The sequence below is a fragment of the Oryzias latipes genome, chromosome 1 (genome assembly GCF_002234675.1).
Source record: "Oryzias latipes chromosome 1, ASM223467v1".
In the NCBI taxonomy this organism is placed as follows: domain Eukaryota; kingdom Metazoa; phylum Chordata; class Actinopteri; order Beloniformes; family Adrianichthyidae; genus Oryzias; species Oryzias latipes.
In genome coordinates this window covers 7,281,180-7,298,517 of record NC_019859.2, presented here as the reverse complement: position 1 = coordinate 7,298,517, position 17,338 = coordinate 7,281,180, and the positions used below count along the sequence as shown (strand labels likewise).

The following is a 17,338-nucleotide window of genomic DNA, read 5'->3' as shown; positions in this document are numbered from 1 at the left end:
AGTCAACTCAGGGATCATTTTCCCTGCGTGGAGAGAGGGCTGCTGGGCCCAGGAAGCCGGCACCCAAGGGACACGGCAGAGGGCTCCCTCCAGAGGGCAAACAAAAAAAACACTGTTGGAAAAGACTGTAGGTAAAAGCTACTATAGCAAGCAATGCCCCTTCTCTGCTCCATTCTGACGCATCCACTTGTGGAGAACTAAATCCAAGTACGTCTTTGTTTCCTCGTCTGAGCTGGCTCAAAACTGGCTGGATAGCTCCAATATTGCTACCATTTTTGTTGCACAGGTGATGTTAGGTTGGATGTGTGAGGGACTGGAGAGTGAAGAGATGAATTGTGTGGAAGAAGTTTCTCCGTGCTCATAGTCCAACCTACGAATCAGAAGAACATTTCAAATGAGCTAATGCCGCTCAGACATTGTATCCTAGAAAACAATAGGTGTAGGTGTTTTGATTAGGACTAAAAACAGCATAATCACAATTCAAAACAACTGTGAATTCTTTGAAAATAGATTTAAAAAAATGATCAGATGAGACTTGAGCACAAAGCGTTACCAGCTTATAAAACCAAAAAAGTTCAAGACTGTTTTTATGTAATCTTTTTTTCTAACTACATCTTTGTAATGTGGTGTTTTTAATTATATAGCAACTTTAGGATTATTGTTTGTTATGCAGCACTGCATGTCACTGTGAGGGATTATACACGTGCTGTAGAAATTTAAACTGAACTATTTTTTTTTTCTGGATGGCAGATATCTAATACATTCCTGAGTGGAAACAAGATCACGTCCACCTTGAGGCTGGTTAAAATTGAAAGTAGCGTCTATCATGTCGATGACTAATCACTCAGGCAGGCCCTTGCTACAAAAATCCAGCCTGTCCCTGTTCACTTCAATGTAAATCAATTCAACTTCAAGACAGAAAAAGAACTAAACCCTTTTTGCTTCAGATGTAACATCCAAAAGATTCATGCTCAGAGTGATTTTAGTTTTCCTTGACAATTTTAGTTGAAAAGTATGATCAAAAATGCTCTAAAATTGGGGTGCAGCTGTTTGACATAAGCAGGAGAGCTCCAAAGCAGCTGTGGTGGGCATTTCCCAACTATTGATAGATGTGTTTGACTCACAAAATATGTCATCTGTGGGTCATGTGACCACATGCTTCATCTCTCACTTTTAATGTCTGAGGCTAAAAAATAAAAGCCAGCTAATTGGATTTAACCAGATCTGAAGCAAAAAAACAAACAAACTGAAATATGAATTACTTAAAAAATAACACTTGCATTTTGTAAAACTCATGATTTTATTATGTGAATAAGTTCAGTTTGAAATACAGAAGGGAACAACATCCAACCACATTAATATATCTATGTAGAACTTCAAAGCCATTTCCAAAGATTTCCCTTTGATTGGTCTGCAAAAAAAACTACATTTCAATTCAAGTCAATAAATAATGAGTAATTGAATTCTTTATTTCAAACACAAATGAAAATAAACACAAGAGTTTAAAAAAGACAGATAAAACAAATGAACTTCATGGGAAAAGTCTCCCCCATTTGATGTAAAAAGCGGTTACAACACAAAGGAAGATTGACTGGATTTTAGGAGGATGAGTCTTTAAGAAGAAAGACCCAGAGATGCCAAACAGACCAAACACACGAGAGACTTCTAGGTCAATGTCATTTAAACGTGAAATGACAATGAAGATATTTGGTCACAATTGATAAAACTACATATCAAAGCACAGCGGTGATAGAACGATGATCTGAACTTGTTAGAGCCACAGGATTGGGACATGTGGCAGATTTTAAGCAGGATTTTAATTTCTGTGTACACCAAAGGGTTGTGAAATGACTGCTCGACTGTTATATAGGATACAAGAAATAGTCTCTACATTTGTGCACATTAATATCAATTTTTTTTTCCACCATCCAAAACCATGCTTCTTGGTTAATTGGGAACTGTAAATTGTCCATAGGTGTTAGAGTGAGAGTGAATGGGTGTGTGATTGTGGACATTCTACCCTGCAACAGATTGGCGACTTGTCCAGGGTGTCCTGCCTTCGCCCACAAGTGGCCGGGATAGGCTCCGGCAGCCCTGTGACCCCGAAAGGCACTAAACGGAATAGAAAATGAAAAAAAAAAGAGTGAATAATATCAAAATATGAGCCTCTAAAATTACTTGATAATATTTTCCAGATTTCTGGAGCATTTGGGGCTGACAACTCGACAAGAGCGTTTTAAATGGCTAAACCAGGGCGGTTCAGATCAATCAACTCACCTGTTCAGCGTCCTATTTAATTCCAGGCGTACGTGTTCATTCCTTCTCCTTCTTTACCGCAGCGTTGGGTTTGTCAACACACCCTCCTCCCCGGCTTCCACCTGTGAGCTCCGTTGGGTAGTTTCTTTCCCCAAATTTTCTATGGAGGTATCGTCTCAAGTAATTGAACAGAGTTTTATGCCAAACTAAAATAATGTGAAATTAAATTTTCTTTACTGCATGAGTTGTCTGACTGAAGTGTAGTTATAATTCTCTGGGGAATTATTGAAAAAAAATATGTGGGACAATTTATCCTGGATGTTTCCTGCAGGTTAACACTATTTTCACAATAACACGCTTATCTTTCAGCTAAACTGTCAGGCTTTGCATTTCTTCAATTTATTCTCATTGTTTTTTCCATCAATTCTCTAAAGGTCTGTTGCAGGCCTGGACAAGGAGCCAGATCTGGTGCACATGGAGGCTCACACTCCAGATGGAAGTAAGTAATTCCCGTAAACATACACAAGTCACAAACAGGTGTGTGCTGTAAGTAACGGTACCCATAGATCACACCTCTAATGTTGCTTTTCTTCTCCTCTTTTTGAACTGATTATTATCTTTATAAGTGAATACAAAAGGGTTTTATACAAATTCACACCTTGTGTGTCAGAAGACAGAAAAATAAGTGCATCACAAGAGACCTTGGACAGGACAAGTTAAAAAAAGAAGAAGCAGAAAACATCTCACAGCACAAAAGGGGAATGTAGGGGGGGGCATCATAGTCCCTATTAAACACAGAATCCCCGTCCGTTAAGTTTACCAAGCACAGCTCCTTCATCCTCTCTGTATCTGTCTGTTGCAGATGTGCAGTACATCACGTGCAGAGCTCAGATGTGCACGGAGGCTAACAGGAACTATCCTTTCCCTGGGTTCATTGACATCAGCTCCCTAATAGTTCAAGATGACTACATCTTCATACAGGTGGGGCTCTACACACACAGCCCTTCACTGCCTGCGACATGACAGGTGATTCTGATGAAGTGTGCGGGATTGGCTTTAAGATTATTTTTAAATCAATTAAGTTTAAATACAACTAAACAGTACTTGTATGATTCCTAAGAGAAAAGAATATAAGGCAATGACCATGTGCCTGCAACTACTGTGTAAATTCTGCCACTAGTGCCGTAACTCCACTTTTGACCACAAAACCAAGCTTTGATATTTAAATGAAAAAAAAAAAAAAGCAATTGTGAACATCCGAAGAACTAGTTTTCAGTTTAGTAACCAAGATTCTTAGAACAGTAGCCACAGTGACAGAGTGAAAATAACTTGGTTTAAGTCTGGGGTCTGCAACCTGAGGCCCTGGAGCCACGTGTGGCTCCTTAGTTTCACCACTGTGGCTCTTTGGATTTAAAGAAAAACGGTAACAGTTTGAATAAATAATAAGTTTGTAGGTATATAGTTAACCTATCTGAGTTAATTAAGTTTTGTCATTTTTTTATGTTGAGATGTTGGGGCGACAGTGGCTCAGGTGGTTGAGCAGGTCGTCCGATGATCAAAGGGTTGGCAGTTCGATCCTCGCTCCCACCAGCCAAAATGGTGTTGTGTCCTTGGGCAAGACACTTCACCCTCCTTGCCACCAGTGTGGCTCCACTGGTGTGTGAATGTGCATGAATGATCCCGGTGATGGTCAGAGGGGCCGTAGGTGTGAACTGGCAACCACACCTCTGTCAGTCTGCACCAAGTATGAATGAGGAGTGAATGAATAATGGCCACAATGTAAGTGCTTTGGGTGTCTTGAAAAGTGCAGATAAATCCAATCCATTATTATTATTAAATGCCAGCTAATTGAGCAAAATGACTGTATAAGAAGTTCAATTTACAGTCAGGGGGATTTTTGTATTTCATTTTGAAAATAACTTGTATGTTGCGGTCAAAAGTAAATTAAGTTAAAATGGATTTATGCAAAAAAAGAGAAAATGTCTGCGTTACATCCAGTGGTTATAAGCCATGGGGAGGACCCCTGAGATGAATGAGGCTGTCTGCATTCAATTTGATGTCAAATCAAAGCAAACCGTTGGAATGCTGCTCCAGAAGAGACTCATCAAGCACCAACCGAGTCTTTCAACTCCAAAGTTCAGAACGTAGTTTAAAAAAATCTTGTTATATCAGGTCTAAGATACAAATTGAAATAGAAAACACAGAAGGCTCACATTTCAAATCAAATCAAATCAACCTTTATTTATATTGCACTTTTACAACACATGTCACTCAAAGTGCTTTGCATAAAATACAATCAAATTTGAAAACAAAATGACACGGCAAACAATGCTGACACCCCCCCCCCCCTACACACACACACACACATACACACCCTGATGAAAATAGTGATAACCGATGGAATGTCGAGGCCTGGATTTGAACTGAAGTGGGGAAACGTTATTTTGGGGGCAATCCACAACAGTGACCCCCCACTCAAGTTCACGGAGTACATTACCACAGGATCCCCCAGATCCCAACAAAAGAGTCAGACCCGGGAGGTCCCACTGCAGTGACCCTGTTCACTGAGAAGGGTCAGTCACCGATGTGGAGGATCCCTCTGAGGAAAACACTCGAGTTACAACTAAAATGTAAAAAGAATAAAATTTTAATCAAAATATATTTAAAACAAGAGCAAAAACCAAATAATTACATAAAGAAACCTTAATTGACATGTAAAATGGTAAGTGTGACTAAAAAATAATAAAATAAAAAAATAATAAAAATAATAATAAAAATAAACAAATAAAAAAAATATATATCATATATCAAACTACCAAAAAGAGAACATACATAATTAAAATATCAAATAAATTCCTAAAATTCAACTAAAAGCTAAATTAAAAAAGTAGGTCTTAAGCCTTCCTTTAAAAACATGAACAGTCTCTGCTGCCCTGAGGCTCTCTCGCCGTATGTTTTAGTTCTAACTTTTGGGATAACCAAAAGACCTGTATCAGAGGACATCAGGGTCCACGAGGGCTCATACTTTATAATCATATCAGATAAATATGAAGGCCTGAGACCATAAAAACATTTATAAACCAATAAAAGAACTTTAAAATCAATCCTGAAGTGCACAGGAAGCCAATGCAGCGATTTTAAAATTGGTGTAATGTGTTCCCGCCCCCCTGGTCCTTGTCAATACGCGTGCTGCTGAATTTTGCAGCAGTTGGAGGTTCGATATCCTTGTTCTGAGAGGACCAGAGAGCAGGGCATTACAATAATCTGATCTGCTGGAAATAAAAGCATGCATTAGCACCTTTGTGCTGGCAAGAGAGAGAAATGGGCGGACTCTGACAATATTTTTTAGGTGATAAAATTCTGTTTTTGTTATCTTTTTAATTTCAGTTATACAATTCATCTCTGAGTCAAACATAACACCCAGGTTTCTCACACAAACTGAGAAGTTTTGTAATTCTTTAGATAAAACAGTCTCTCTCTTGTCTTCAGAACTGACCACTAAAACCTCTGTTTTATCCTGGTTGAGCTGTTGGAAGTTCTCTGCCATCCATGACTGTGTTGACCGACTCTTCGTCATCAGGACACCCAGCAATGTAGAGTTGAGTGTCATCAGCATAACCATGAAAACAAATGTCATGCCTCCTGATGATGTCCCTAAGTGGCAGCTTATCTTTCTTCCTCTTTTGGCTTCTCCCATCAGGGGTTGCCACAGTGAACAAGTTGCATGGTAAACTTGGCAATGTTTTACGATGCCCTTCCTGATGCAACCTTCTCAAGCTGGGCTTGAGACTGGCACGGGGGTGGAGAGGGGAACAGGGAGCAGCCCGGAGTTGAACCCTGGTTTCACGGACGGAAGGCGCCGCAAACCAGCACAAGCTAAACCGGCTCCCTCCTAAATGGCAGCATATATAGATTAAAAAGTAGCGAGCCTAAAATTGAACCCTGGGGTACCACGCAGTTGATGTGTATCCATACTTACGTAAAATCTTCGATCTGTGAGATAGGAGTAAAACCACTTTAGTACGGTACCCGAGATGCCCAAACCTCTCCGCCTGTTGAGTAAAATACTGTGATCTACTGTATCAAATGCAGCACTGAGATCCAGTAGGACTGAGAGTTTCTGACAGTCCAGGTTACATCTAATATCATTTACTATTTTAACAAGGGCCGTCTCTGTACTGTGGTTTGTCCTAAAACCGGACTGATATTTTTCAAATATGTTATTTCTATTCAAAAACTCATTAAATTGGATTAAAACAATTTTTACGTTCATTTTACTTAAAAATGGTAAGTTGGATACTGGACGATAATTGTTATAGTTGTATGGATCCAAATTACTGTCCTTCAGAAGAGGCCTCACCACTGCCGTTTAAAGGGCAGCAGGGAAGACACCTGTCTAAAGAGAGTAATTTAAAATATTTAAAAGCTCAAACTTAAAGAAGTCCTAAAATGTTTTTAACAGCGATGTGGGGATTGGGTCTAAAAGGCAGGTGGCTTTAACTGGGAGAAAACATGACCAAGTGCCACAGCATCAACCAGGACAAACCTTTCCAGTGTTTCCTCTGATAAATGCAATGCTATAGTTTCATTCAAAACAACACCATTTTGAGTTAAGTGACTAGATCTAATAGCATTGATTTTACATTTAGGCCTAATTTTCTGAAGAAGTTGGCCTAAAAGGATGCAAAAGCAGATTATAACAGATTCGTATTGATTTTAAAGGACCTGTGGAAACCAGCTGTGATTAATTTGCTGACTTTCTGTAGTTATCAGGTTTGGCAACATTATTTTATCACAATAAAAAAAAGGAAAAAGGAAAACGCACCACCAGTTAGAGGAGATTTTTTTTTTTTTCCAAACCAGTGTTGATCTATCAGTCTGGATGGAGAAAGTTAATTAACAAAAGCAAAGATTTTCATGAAAAAAGTTACAAAAGGTCAACAAATTTGCAAGCCTTGGTCAAATTATGCAAACCAAATAATAATGATAATTAAACCAAACAAACCCAAATAGCTTTATAACTTGAGTGCCTGTTCACACCAATGAAAATGGTGTTTTCAGTACTTTTAACATGTTCTTGTGGCATTTTTCTCATCATGGAGGGCATGTATAAAGAACGTTAAGCTTAAAATTGTTTAAAAATTATTTAAATCATTGTGAATCAGGAGCAGATGAAAAAAAAATGCAGTTTGAAAAAGCTAGTAGTTGTTACGTAAAAAAGACGCTGGGCGAGTCACAAACTCTCTGCTCCGCTCCATTCTGATGCATCCTCTGTTTGACGAGTGTAGATTCACGTACCGTACGTCTTCATTTTCCTTGTCTGAGCTGGCATCGGGCTAAAAACTGTACAGCTGGATAGCTCCAATATTGCTCATCACTTTTGTTACAGCAGCGATGTTACGTTTGAGGATGTGAGGGGCTGTAAACAGATAAAAGACGAGAAAAGGGGTTGGGGTTACTTTTGCATCAGTGATCTTCAGTAGTGAATTCCTAATCAACCACTGCCACAACTGGCAGTGGCTAGATCTAGCTTGGAGCTAGACTAGAATGGAGTAGTAAGGCGTCTCCTTCCCTCTACTAGCCTGGGTGTGCACCTCGGGCAAGTGCTAGTACACCCTTAGCCTCACTCATCAGGGTAACAATGAATCTTTCAAACCCAGAAATGTCTGCATGGGATCCATCGATTTCTGGTCGGCATCATGTTTCTGTGACATGTGCCACTGGGCGTATGAACCTCATCCTGAGGTCACCGGCCAACATATTTCTCGCGCCTCCAAGGAAGGTTTTTGAGCCAGAGGCTAGGACACGGACAGTCTGATATAAAACCTACGATCCGTGGACCTCGCTGTCACCGTCCCAGCTTGCTAGGCCATGACAGATGAACCACGGGTGTAAAGGGTGGGGCCAGGACTGCGCTCACTGCACTTCACCTTAAAATCCCACTGCGCAGGCTCGAAGGACAAGTCCACGTCCATGTGCCACTGCCACAACTATGTTCTGGAAAATGACAAAAGTTTTTAACTGCAGGTTATGACAGAAAAAGAGGACTTCAGTAGCTTATTAAGCTCTCTTTTGTTTTGTCTCAATTTATGTTAATTGATGTCGGTCACTTATGGATGTTGCTCATTTCCTGCTGGGTTCATTAATCTAGTGGAATGTTTTTTTTTCTGCTTTCCTACACGTTTGGCTGAAAAATTGCATTCAATGTAATTTATTTGCAAAAAAAGTATGATATAAATTAATGAAAGTTTCATCACGCCTCGTTCCGTCTCTCTCATTGTGACATTTTTGCAGGAAGCAGGAACAGTTTTTAGGGCCGTCCCAGCTAACACCTGCTGCCTCTTATTAATCACAATTCCAGCAAAATCAAATCTGAAATTGTAATTTCCTGAATCTTAAGTAACACATACAATTTATGGCATGTATTTTAATTTCCTCCACAGCTTGAACATTATTTACTTTGACTTTTGCAAATGAGCTTTCATACATTTTAAAGTTGGCAGTGAAAGTCCACAGCACTGTCAGTTTGCCTCTAATTTAAGAGCACAGACTCTCATGGTGCTGTGTGCCTCTCAGCTGCTGCGTTTCAGGGAGAAAAGTGTCACATTTGCTTTTCCAGTTCTTGTTTTACCTCTTGGACATATTTTGTTCAAATACGGGGAAAAAAAAATATCCGGCTTACCCGGCCATTAATTCACAGAGTCCCTTACCGCGACACCGAATGTCATCTTTTTTAACGTTTGTTGTCCTCCTGTAGATTTCTCAGCCCTCATTATTTATTCCTCACAGAACATGGATTTCTCAGAAATCGTATCACTTGAGCTACCTTCAGGCAAGCCTGCGTCTGGAATCTGCAGCTCCCGAGACAAAGAAATGGAGTTGTCCGGCAAAGATCTTTCGATCCTATTTGACCTCTGGAAGGTCTTTCAAGTAAACTCACACCTCCCCAGTCCAAGCACCTCCACTTTTTAAAGTCACAGATGAAAGATCCTAGAAGGGATGGGAAAAAAAAAAATCAATCATACCAATTCCTCTTAAAGTTCAAACTGCCGGCGGTTACCCGGCCATCGATCTCCTGTTCCCTCATTCGATTGCTTGTGGGAATGTTCTGCTGTGCTCACAGTTAGGTCGTTCTTTTCCCCTCCCCACGCCAGTTTTCTCTGGTCTGAGCCATGCGGCGCGGTTACAGGATCAGTACCAGAATTGGCGCTGTCGTGCAACGTTAATGCTCGCATTGTTCCTCGTCTGCAGCGAGCCTGCAGCTGTGAATTGATGGTTTTTCTCTAATGAATATCGTGTTGTTGTTGTTGATGGGAAGGGAAAGTGGGTTATGAAGCTGCAGCCTGCTATTGCTCCATGTGTCTGGGCGAACAAAGTACTAGTCTTCTGTGGCTTTGAGGCCGATGGTAACTCAATTCCCCATTTGCCCAAAAAAAACCCTGAACAGCTGGGAGTGTTTGCAAAGGCTCTGCGTCTTTAGGTTCAGGTCTTTGACAGCAAACACCGCCTGGTTTGGAAACTTCAGGATTTCTGGTGACGCAAAAAAATACATATCTGTGAAAAAAATATTCAACAATTGAAATCATCAATGAAAGCACCAGAGGAAAAACCATAATCTATCCATCTAATGAAACCACTCTATCCCTTTTAAGGTCACGGGGTTGCTGGAGCCTATCCCAGCTGCTTTTAGGCAAAGGCAGAGTACACTCGGGTTGCTGCATTAGCTGCATGGAAAAAACACATTTTTTATTATAAGTACCAACCATAAAGAATAGTAATGGGAGTATCAATACAAATTAATAAATTGGAAAATAAAAGTGCATGTATCATTTCTATATATTTTGGTTATTAAACGAGTTACTAGTGTTTTGTGCTGAAACAATATGCATTGCACGTTTAAAATTCCTGTAGCCAAAATAAAAGTCTCCAAATAAACTGAATAAACAAAACAGTAAACAAATATCATTTTGCAACTACAGCCCGCAAAACCATTGAAAATAATCTCAAAAATATGGAATATTATTTATTACGATATTTATTATTTCACTCATCACATAATAAGATTATTTGAAGACACAATCCATTCTCCTCTCTTTCCTCAAACACATTTCGATCACCCTGTCATGTAGATTATCGCGCTTCAGTTCCGTCAAAAAGTCCTTTTTTTTTTGCCATCAAGGCCAGTGCTGAGAGCCGAGTCTGTCCAGTCGTGTTTCTCCGTAGGTTTTAATTCGCTTTAAAGCCAAAAATGTCAGCTCGACAGACGAAGTGAAAACAGGGATGGTCAGTGCCAAACATACATATCTGTACAGCTGGTCATGATTTAAATTTTTCTGATGAAGGAAGTCAAGGAGATAAGTGGGAGATCTTCTTGCAAAATCCTCCATGGCGTTCATTACAGTCAACTCTGTTTTTAACTGAGACAGACCAAAAGGTGCTCAGCGGCTCTGTGTCAAACTGGGCAAGGCTGCATATGACTTCCTGAAACATCTGTCCAATCAGAGGGTCTGAATGCTGTGATGTTGCCTAAGCCTACTAGAAGGCCCTTCTGAAACCAACTCAAAATCTGATTGGTTGAAAGAAATGAATGACCGACATTGATTTTGCATCACAGGTCCTTTAGAACGAAGAATGAAGCCCCTTAATCTGCCTGGCAACAAAGGACAGCTGAAATGTGATTGGTTAAATGCTCCAGTGTGGAAAATACATCTGTCTGGTAGCAGCAAAACCATCATAAACACAATATAATGGAATGGACGGACCATTTGGAATGATTTACTGAGTATGCATGGATAAAATATAATTAACACATGATTCAGATATTTTTTAAGCCTTCAGGGAAGGCCTTGACGGCCCACCACTGTCCAGATGAATGAATGATGGATAAAACTGGCCTTTTTTGGAACACGATGACCTCTCAAACTGAAGTGATGAAGGAGGTAGTAAGAACTCCTGGTGTAAGGCACAGGGTGACAGAGAGACACTCCTAATATGTGTTATAAAGTACTCTACAGTAAAATCTATTGCTCAGAAAAAAAGAAGAAAAAAAATTGTATGTTGAGCAATATTCCAAAGTTCTTTAATAAATGTTTACAAAGCATCAGAAATATTTCAGATGGGTTTTTGATAAAAGAAAGAACCTTCGGCTCCGTATTCGCGTATTCGCGTATTTGCGGGCGTATTTACCCGGGTCCCTAACCTGAGTAAGGGGGAAATACTGTACTTCCTTGAAAATCAAGCTGTGCAAAGACAAAACCTGTAGTTTGTTTGACAGACTAAGATTTAGCAATTACATTTTTAGATTTTTAGTTCAAAACTGGCTTGTTTACATGAATGCAGCACAGAAAAAGTCACTGCAGTTCATTCAGGCAAAGATAAATCCCCCTGTTCCCTTTGAACAACATGTCTTAGGTAAACAGAACATCTCATCAGGGACAACACCAGATAAATTATCCAAAAATGAAAAATTAAAAATAGCTGCTGAAAAAGATTTTTTGTATCATCACTTTTGGATCACACTTATGTTTTTTCATGGTACATTTTTTCAACAATAGAAAATCCCTTGTTGCAACACTGTCTGCCACTCCTATGCTTACAGTCTGATGCAAAACTTAAGCAGTGTTAGAAATTCATGGGTGTCTGGTCACCTTACAGAGGTTAAGTCTTTCAGCCCCCTCACAAAAACAAAAAAGCAAAATGTGCACAAACAGCTTTAAAACAAACTCACAGTTCGTTTCTGCTCCTCTGAGTTCATAAGGTTGCCACATGAATCCCTGTGAGCTGTGGATCTGTGAAATTACATGGAACATCCGCTAGGTGGATGCTCAGATTTTCTTGCTGTAGGTAGAGCAGGTTTAAGATGTTAAAAGCCTACTCTGATAATTTTGTGAGCTATTTTAAAAGCGATCACTGTGGTCTTCTAATTTGGATTATGCAGTTTTTGGCCAAAATCAAAATAGTTCTCTTGGACATAGTCTCTGCAGAGCAGCCGGAGTTCATTAGAATTTGGCCTCCGAGTTGTAGGCAGAACTGTGGGCATAGAGTTAGCCTACCCTCACTTCCCATCATCCATTTGTTTACACTCTTCCTGCAAGCTTACAGCCCCTCCCAACCCTAATGTAACATTATTGCTGCAACTTAAATGGAAAGCAATATTGGAGCTATCCAGCCGTTCAGTTATGAGCCAGATTCCAGCTCAGATGAGGAAAACAAGGACGTACATGAATCTGTTTGTCTGCAAGTGGATTCATCGGAATACAGTGGAGTAGGGTTGTTGTGGCAGCCAATTGTAGTTTGTACTACTAAAAGGTTTTTGCTGTGTCGGCAGTTTAAAATCCTAATTTTTTTGATCTGTGTTTTCCATCTTAAGGAAAATGCACCAAGAACAATTGTAAAAACATCAAAAACAAAATTCATTCATTGGAGTGGATCTTTAATGCTAACATGTGTGGCCCATTTTGAGGATTTATCACTTTAAATATATTTTGCGAAATGTAATCTTGTCTTTTTATTTACAGGCTAAACACATAGCATTTTGGTGTCATTTTCATTCGTTATTGCACTTAAACACTCAAATAGTGTGTTGTTTAACTGCAAATGTGTGAACTAAAAGCCGAAAGTTTACTTTCATCTCTAAACAATGGAGTCAGAGGCTATATTATTTTTAATAAATTAAGTGTATTTCTGTGTTGTAGGTTCCTACGTCAGGACGAGCCACCTACTATGTGTCCTACAGGAGAGACTCCTTCATAGAAATCAAACTTCCAAAATATTCCCTGCCTAAGGTAAGTGCACCTGAATAATTTTTTTTATGTTCCTATCAGGTTCTGATGCTACCAAAAGATGAAACTATTGAAGAAAACCTTTTGAGCCAGTTATACAGTAAACGCTGTGAGCGCTTTACTTTCAAGTGACTTCCTGATTGAGCGATAGCGTTCTGGATGTCTGCAACTATTTATATTCACATCACAGCATTGATCTTTTGAGTCCACGTGTTCTAATCCATCACCCCAACACCTCCAGTCATATTTCCTCTTCATCTGTATTGCGGCTCCCTGACAGGATTTACACATCGTCAGCACAGATGAGAAGCAGGTGTTTGCCGCGGTGCAGGAGTGGAACCAGAACGACACCTACAACCTCTACCTGTCCGACACACGAGGGATTTTCTTCACTTTGGCCATGGAAAATGTCAAAACCACCAGGGGCATTGGTGGGAACCAAATGCTGGACCTGTATGAGGTGGAAACATTTGAACTTTTTACTGATTTACAATGTTACCTGTGTGAACCCCTTTAGAAGAGCTCAAATGAATAAAAGTGACGCCTAAAATAGTTTATTTTGATCAAAATGTATTTATTAAAAATGCCCCACAATTTGCTTTGACACAGACTCAACGATGAAAACAAAGAAAATAAAGTGACGATGGAGAGAGAATATGTTTATTCATAAAGAGGGTACGTGATGAAATACAAACACATAAATAAAAGAACACTTTGGGGGCAAGACAAGAGGCAAATGTTCAATGCTTAGCCAAACTATAGGTCGTGACTGCTAAAGATTAAAACCATGTTCAGTTTTAAGAGTTTAAATGTGTTAGTTCAGTTTTGGCTATTCATAAGTGAAGTTAAAGTAAAGCAGTTATTAGGTTTTGGCATAGGTAAAACATTTTTCATTGGTTCATCCTTTGGCATCAAGATTGTTTCAATTTTAGCAGTAAAAGGCTTAGATGCTGCATGTTTATATTTGGTTTTTCGAACTTCACAAGAATGCAGTTACTTAAGGTCTTTAAGCACCTTGGCTGTGTTTATACATTTTTCTGAAAGCGTTTTCGGTAACCTGTTGCTTTGTTTATTAAAAAAGTAGTCTTTGGCACAAAGACTTACATTTAAAAACTTCATGGATGTATAAGGTATTTATTGTCATTCTAACGGTTGCTGCCTACCCAACATATGTCTAATGACAGGGATTTTTCTGACAATATAATGACTCTTTTAGTCTTAAAGTTTGTTCTAGCTTGATGTTTTACAGGCTGTTCTTGTCCTTCCTCATAGTGGACAGTTACAGGAGGAGAAAGGCTAAATGGAACTCAATGCTGTGATTCTTGGGGCTTGTAATGACCTTGTTAGCTTACTGGGTATCCGCTGTATGTGTTTGCATTCATAGCAGGAGAGTGTATTGCCTTTCCTCTGCGCTTTCTGCTGAACCCAGTTTATCACTCCTACACTGGCAGGTGTGACAGAGAGTGAAGGAAGGAAGTGAGATATTGGCCAGCTGCAGTGACAGCAGGGTTGTAATTAACAGCACCATTACTTCTCCTGCCCAGCATGTGGATGTGAGCACAGGTCTGAGTGTGCATACAGATCCTGTTTTCCATGCAGCATTAGTTCGGTCCATGGTTTCCAAAACAACTCGACTGACAAAAATAAGTTTAAATGCTCGGATGGACGAGTATTTAAAGATTTTAAAAATGAAATGAGCAGCCCCTGTTCTTCATGTGGTCAAAATGCAGGGAGCAAATGCAAAAAAAAAAGGGCATTCACTTCCTTTGCATTGAAGGTAATATTCTTATCTTGTCTGAAGTAAGATAGAATCTTTAGTATTTCAATTTTGTTAAAAGAAAATTCCACAAATTAGGAAACATAGAATGCTTAATTACATTCTTTTTCTTTTTCTTTTTACTTGTCCTGTCCAACAGCTGAGCAAGCAGATCAGAGCTGAGTGCCTCTTGTATTGGACAGATTTTATTGTTACAATTGGGGTTTATGGATCTTCACACAGACTGAGTTTATATCTGTATAAACTCCTTTTGTATTTGAGGCTAAGCTTTATCTATGAAAATTATATTTGTACGCATTCCTTGTTAGACAGGATGGAAAAAGAGAAACAGAAGAGGAGAAAAAGAAACAGAGTGGGATGTCAGAGATGGGGGATAAGGGGTTTGAGTGAGGGGACAGTCGATATTACAGTTACAAGTTAAAACATAAAAGTGTCATAAGTAAATTACAAAACTGAGTTCACACAGCAAAAAAAAAAAAAGTCTGCACACAACTATTTACAGGTTAGAAGTAAAATCAAATGAGTAAATCTCCCAAGATTTCTGCACATAGACAGGTATACACTGTATTCAATTAAGGAAACATAGATTGTTTAATTACATTCTCTTACATGTATTTGATTGTTTTTTACTCCAATGAAAACCCAACTCCCAAAAAAAACAAAACATGTTTTTTGGTGTTTTTAACACGTCCTTGTGGCATTTTTCACATGATGGAGGACATTTCCAGCTTGGTTTTCCTCTTCTAAGCTGGCATCTGGCTTAAAACTAGTTCTGATATTGCTCACAATTTTTGTTGCTAAGTGAAGTATCTACAAGTTGCTCGCACTTATCACAATGATATGCTATGGTGCCTTTAAGCCACATTCTAATCGTCAATACTGGCCCCTTACCGACTGTGTGCAAATGCCAAATGCAGGAGGTGTGCAGGTGTAAGGCAAGTGCCCGCTGGATGACCACACAAACTACGCTCTGATTGTCTAATGTTCTTATTAGACAGTCACTTATCACTTGAACAACACTGACCGACTCCCTGCGCAGAATTTGTGAGGGTTGAGAAAAATTAAAAATCTGTATGATGCATCTGCGTCTCTCCTACTTTACCCTTACGTTTTGTTTTAAGTGTTCACTACGGAATGTCGCGCACAACAATTTTTGCTTTACAAGCTCGCTGAGCACTCTAAGACGTTGTTATTTAGTGTGGGCCACCTGCTTGCACCCTACACATTTGCCCAATTTATGCCCACAAACAGCCCATGTCCACTCAAAAGGACAGTTCTGAATAAGGCTTTATCCTGGTGTAACCCTTTAGATTTAATTTTCTTTTAATTCTATGGTGTTCAAAGGCTTTTTGTACCTTTTTTTTTAAATGATGCAACACAACCATAACTGTTCAAATTGAAAGTCCAAGTACAAGAATGCTTCCTCATAAACAAGATCTATGAAAAAGGTGGAAGCTGTGGAAACAGTTCAATGTTGAAAAAAAGTGTTTAATTTGTGGAGTGAGTGTGTTTTGTTTTGCTCCTCCACTTAAAGTTAATGTTTTCTTCCAGAAGTGTCTTAGCTCTCTTCTAAATAAATCTATAATTCTTTCTCCACACAGAAAATCGGCCAATTATCTCCTAAATTAGAGGTATTATTTTATTGTTAGTCAGACTGAATAAGAGCAATTGCTGCAATCTCAAGGCTGCATTGTGCAAACTGCTTTCTATTGCCATCAGGGCTCTTCGTCACCCCGTCAGCTTCCTATCCATGGGAGAGACGGATTAGCAGGTGGCTGCTGATTGGCTGGAGTTCAGAGTATCAGCAGTCATTTATCTCTTTGTGTCTCGCTTCGCTGTAAAACAGATCCCGATGATTGATTGAAGACGTGAAGTGGGTTGTTGTCAGTGGAGAGAATTAGCGGGTGATGATGATCTGACTCTTCACGTCTGTGTTTTTTTTTCTGGAGCGTGCCCAAAACCAAACCCACAAAAGCGTAACCCAGCAGATGAGTCAGAAAGTGTATCGCTAAATCGCTTCACTTTAAATGATTGGTTATTCCCGGCTGTTCAGGAAAGTCGCTCCACTTTCTCTGCTTTGTTCTGGTAAATGGGTATCCTTCCTCGTCACACCCTGAAACCGAGACATGAATATATTAATGAGACCATGGGCTTAAATAAGTGAAATCACATTTGAAAAACCAAAATGATTTTTATACCAATCTGGAGTTGCTTTTCCTCTCAGAAGTGACCCCAATATCTTTCTGTTAGTGTAATGTAGAAGGGTTTATTTCACTTTAACAAAACACAACTGGGAAGAACATTTCCTGCTAACACACTGAGCATTTCTTGTTTTGGACATGGGAGGTTTATAACATCTGGCAAGAACAGTAAAGACATGTTCAACTAGGAGGACATACCTCTAAGTCTGGTGAAGGGATGGATAGAAATCAAATGGATACAAAGATCAAACTCTAGTAAATTATTTAGGAGAATATCTAAAAAGCTCATTTAAAATCTATTTTGCAAGTTCTCATATATTCAT

General features: G+C 39.3%; 1 protein-coding gene and 1 long non-coding RNA gene across 2 annotated transcripts in view; one reads left to right on the top strand and one right to left on the bottom strand.

The window, feature by feature from the left end:
* The window catches only part of LOC101164279 (VPS10 domain-containing receptor SorCS3), a 262,968-nt gene that overhangs the window by 193,492 nt on the left and 52,138 nt on the right, over positions 1-17,338 (top strand). The window contains exons 6-9 of the mRNA XM_023954909.1: positions 2,691-2,755; positions 3,119-3,237; positions 12,951-13,040; positions 13,318-13,497. Coding sequence (XP_023810677.1) covers positions 2,691-2,755; positions 3,119-3,237; positions 12,951-13,040; positions 13,318-13,497 — 454 coding nt within the window. The remainder of the gene's footprint in view (positions 1-2,690; positions 2,756-3,118; positions 3,238-12,950; positions 13,041-13,317; positions 13,498-17,338) is intronic.
* On the bottom strand, positions 5,899-9,806 carry LOC111947446. Its single transcript, XR_002873288.1, has 2 exons — positions 8,187-9,806; positions 5,899-7,675 (listed from the first exon to the last, which is right to left on the bottom strand). It is a non-coding gene; the product is annotated as an uncharacterized LOC111947446 (long non-coding RNA).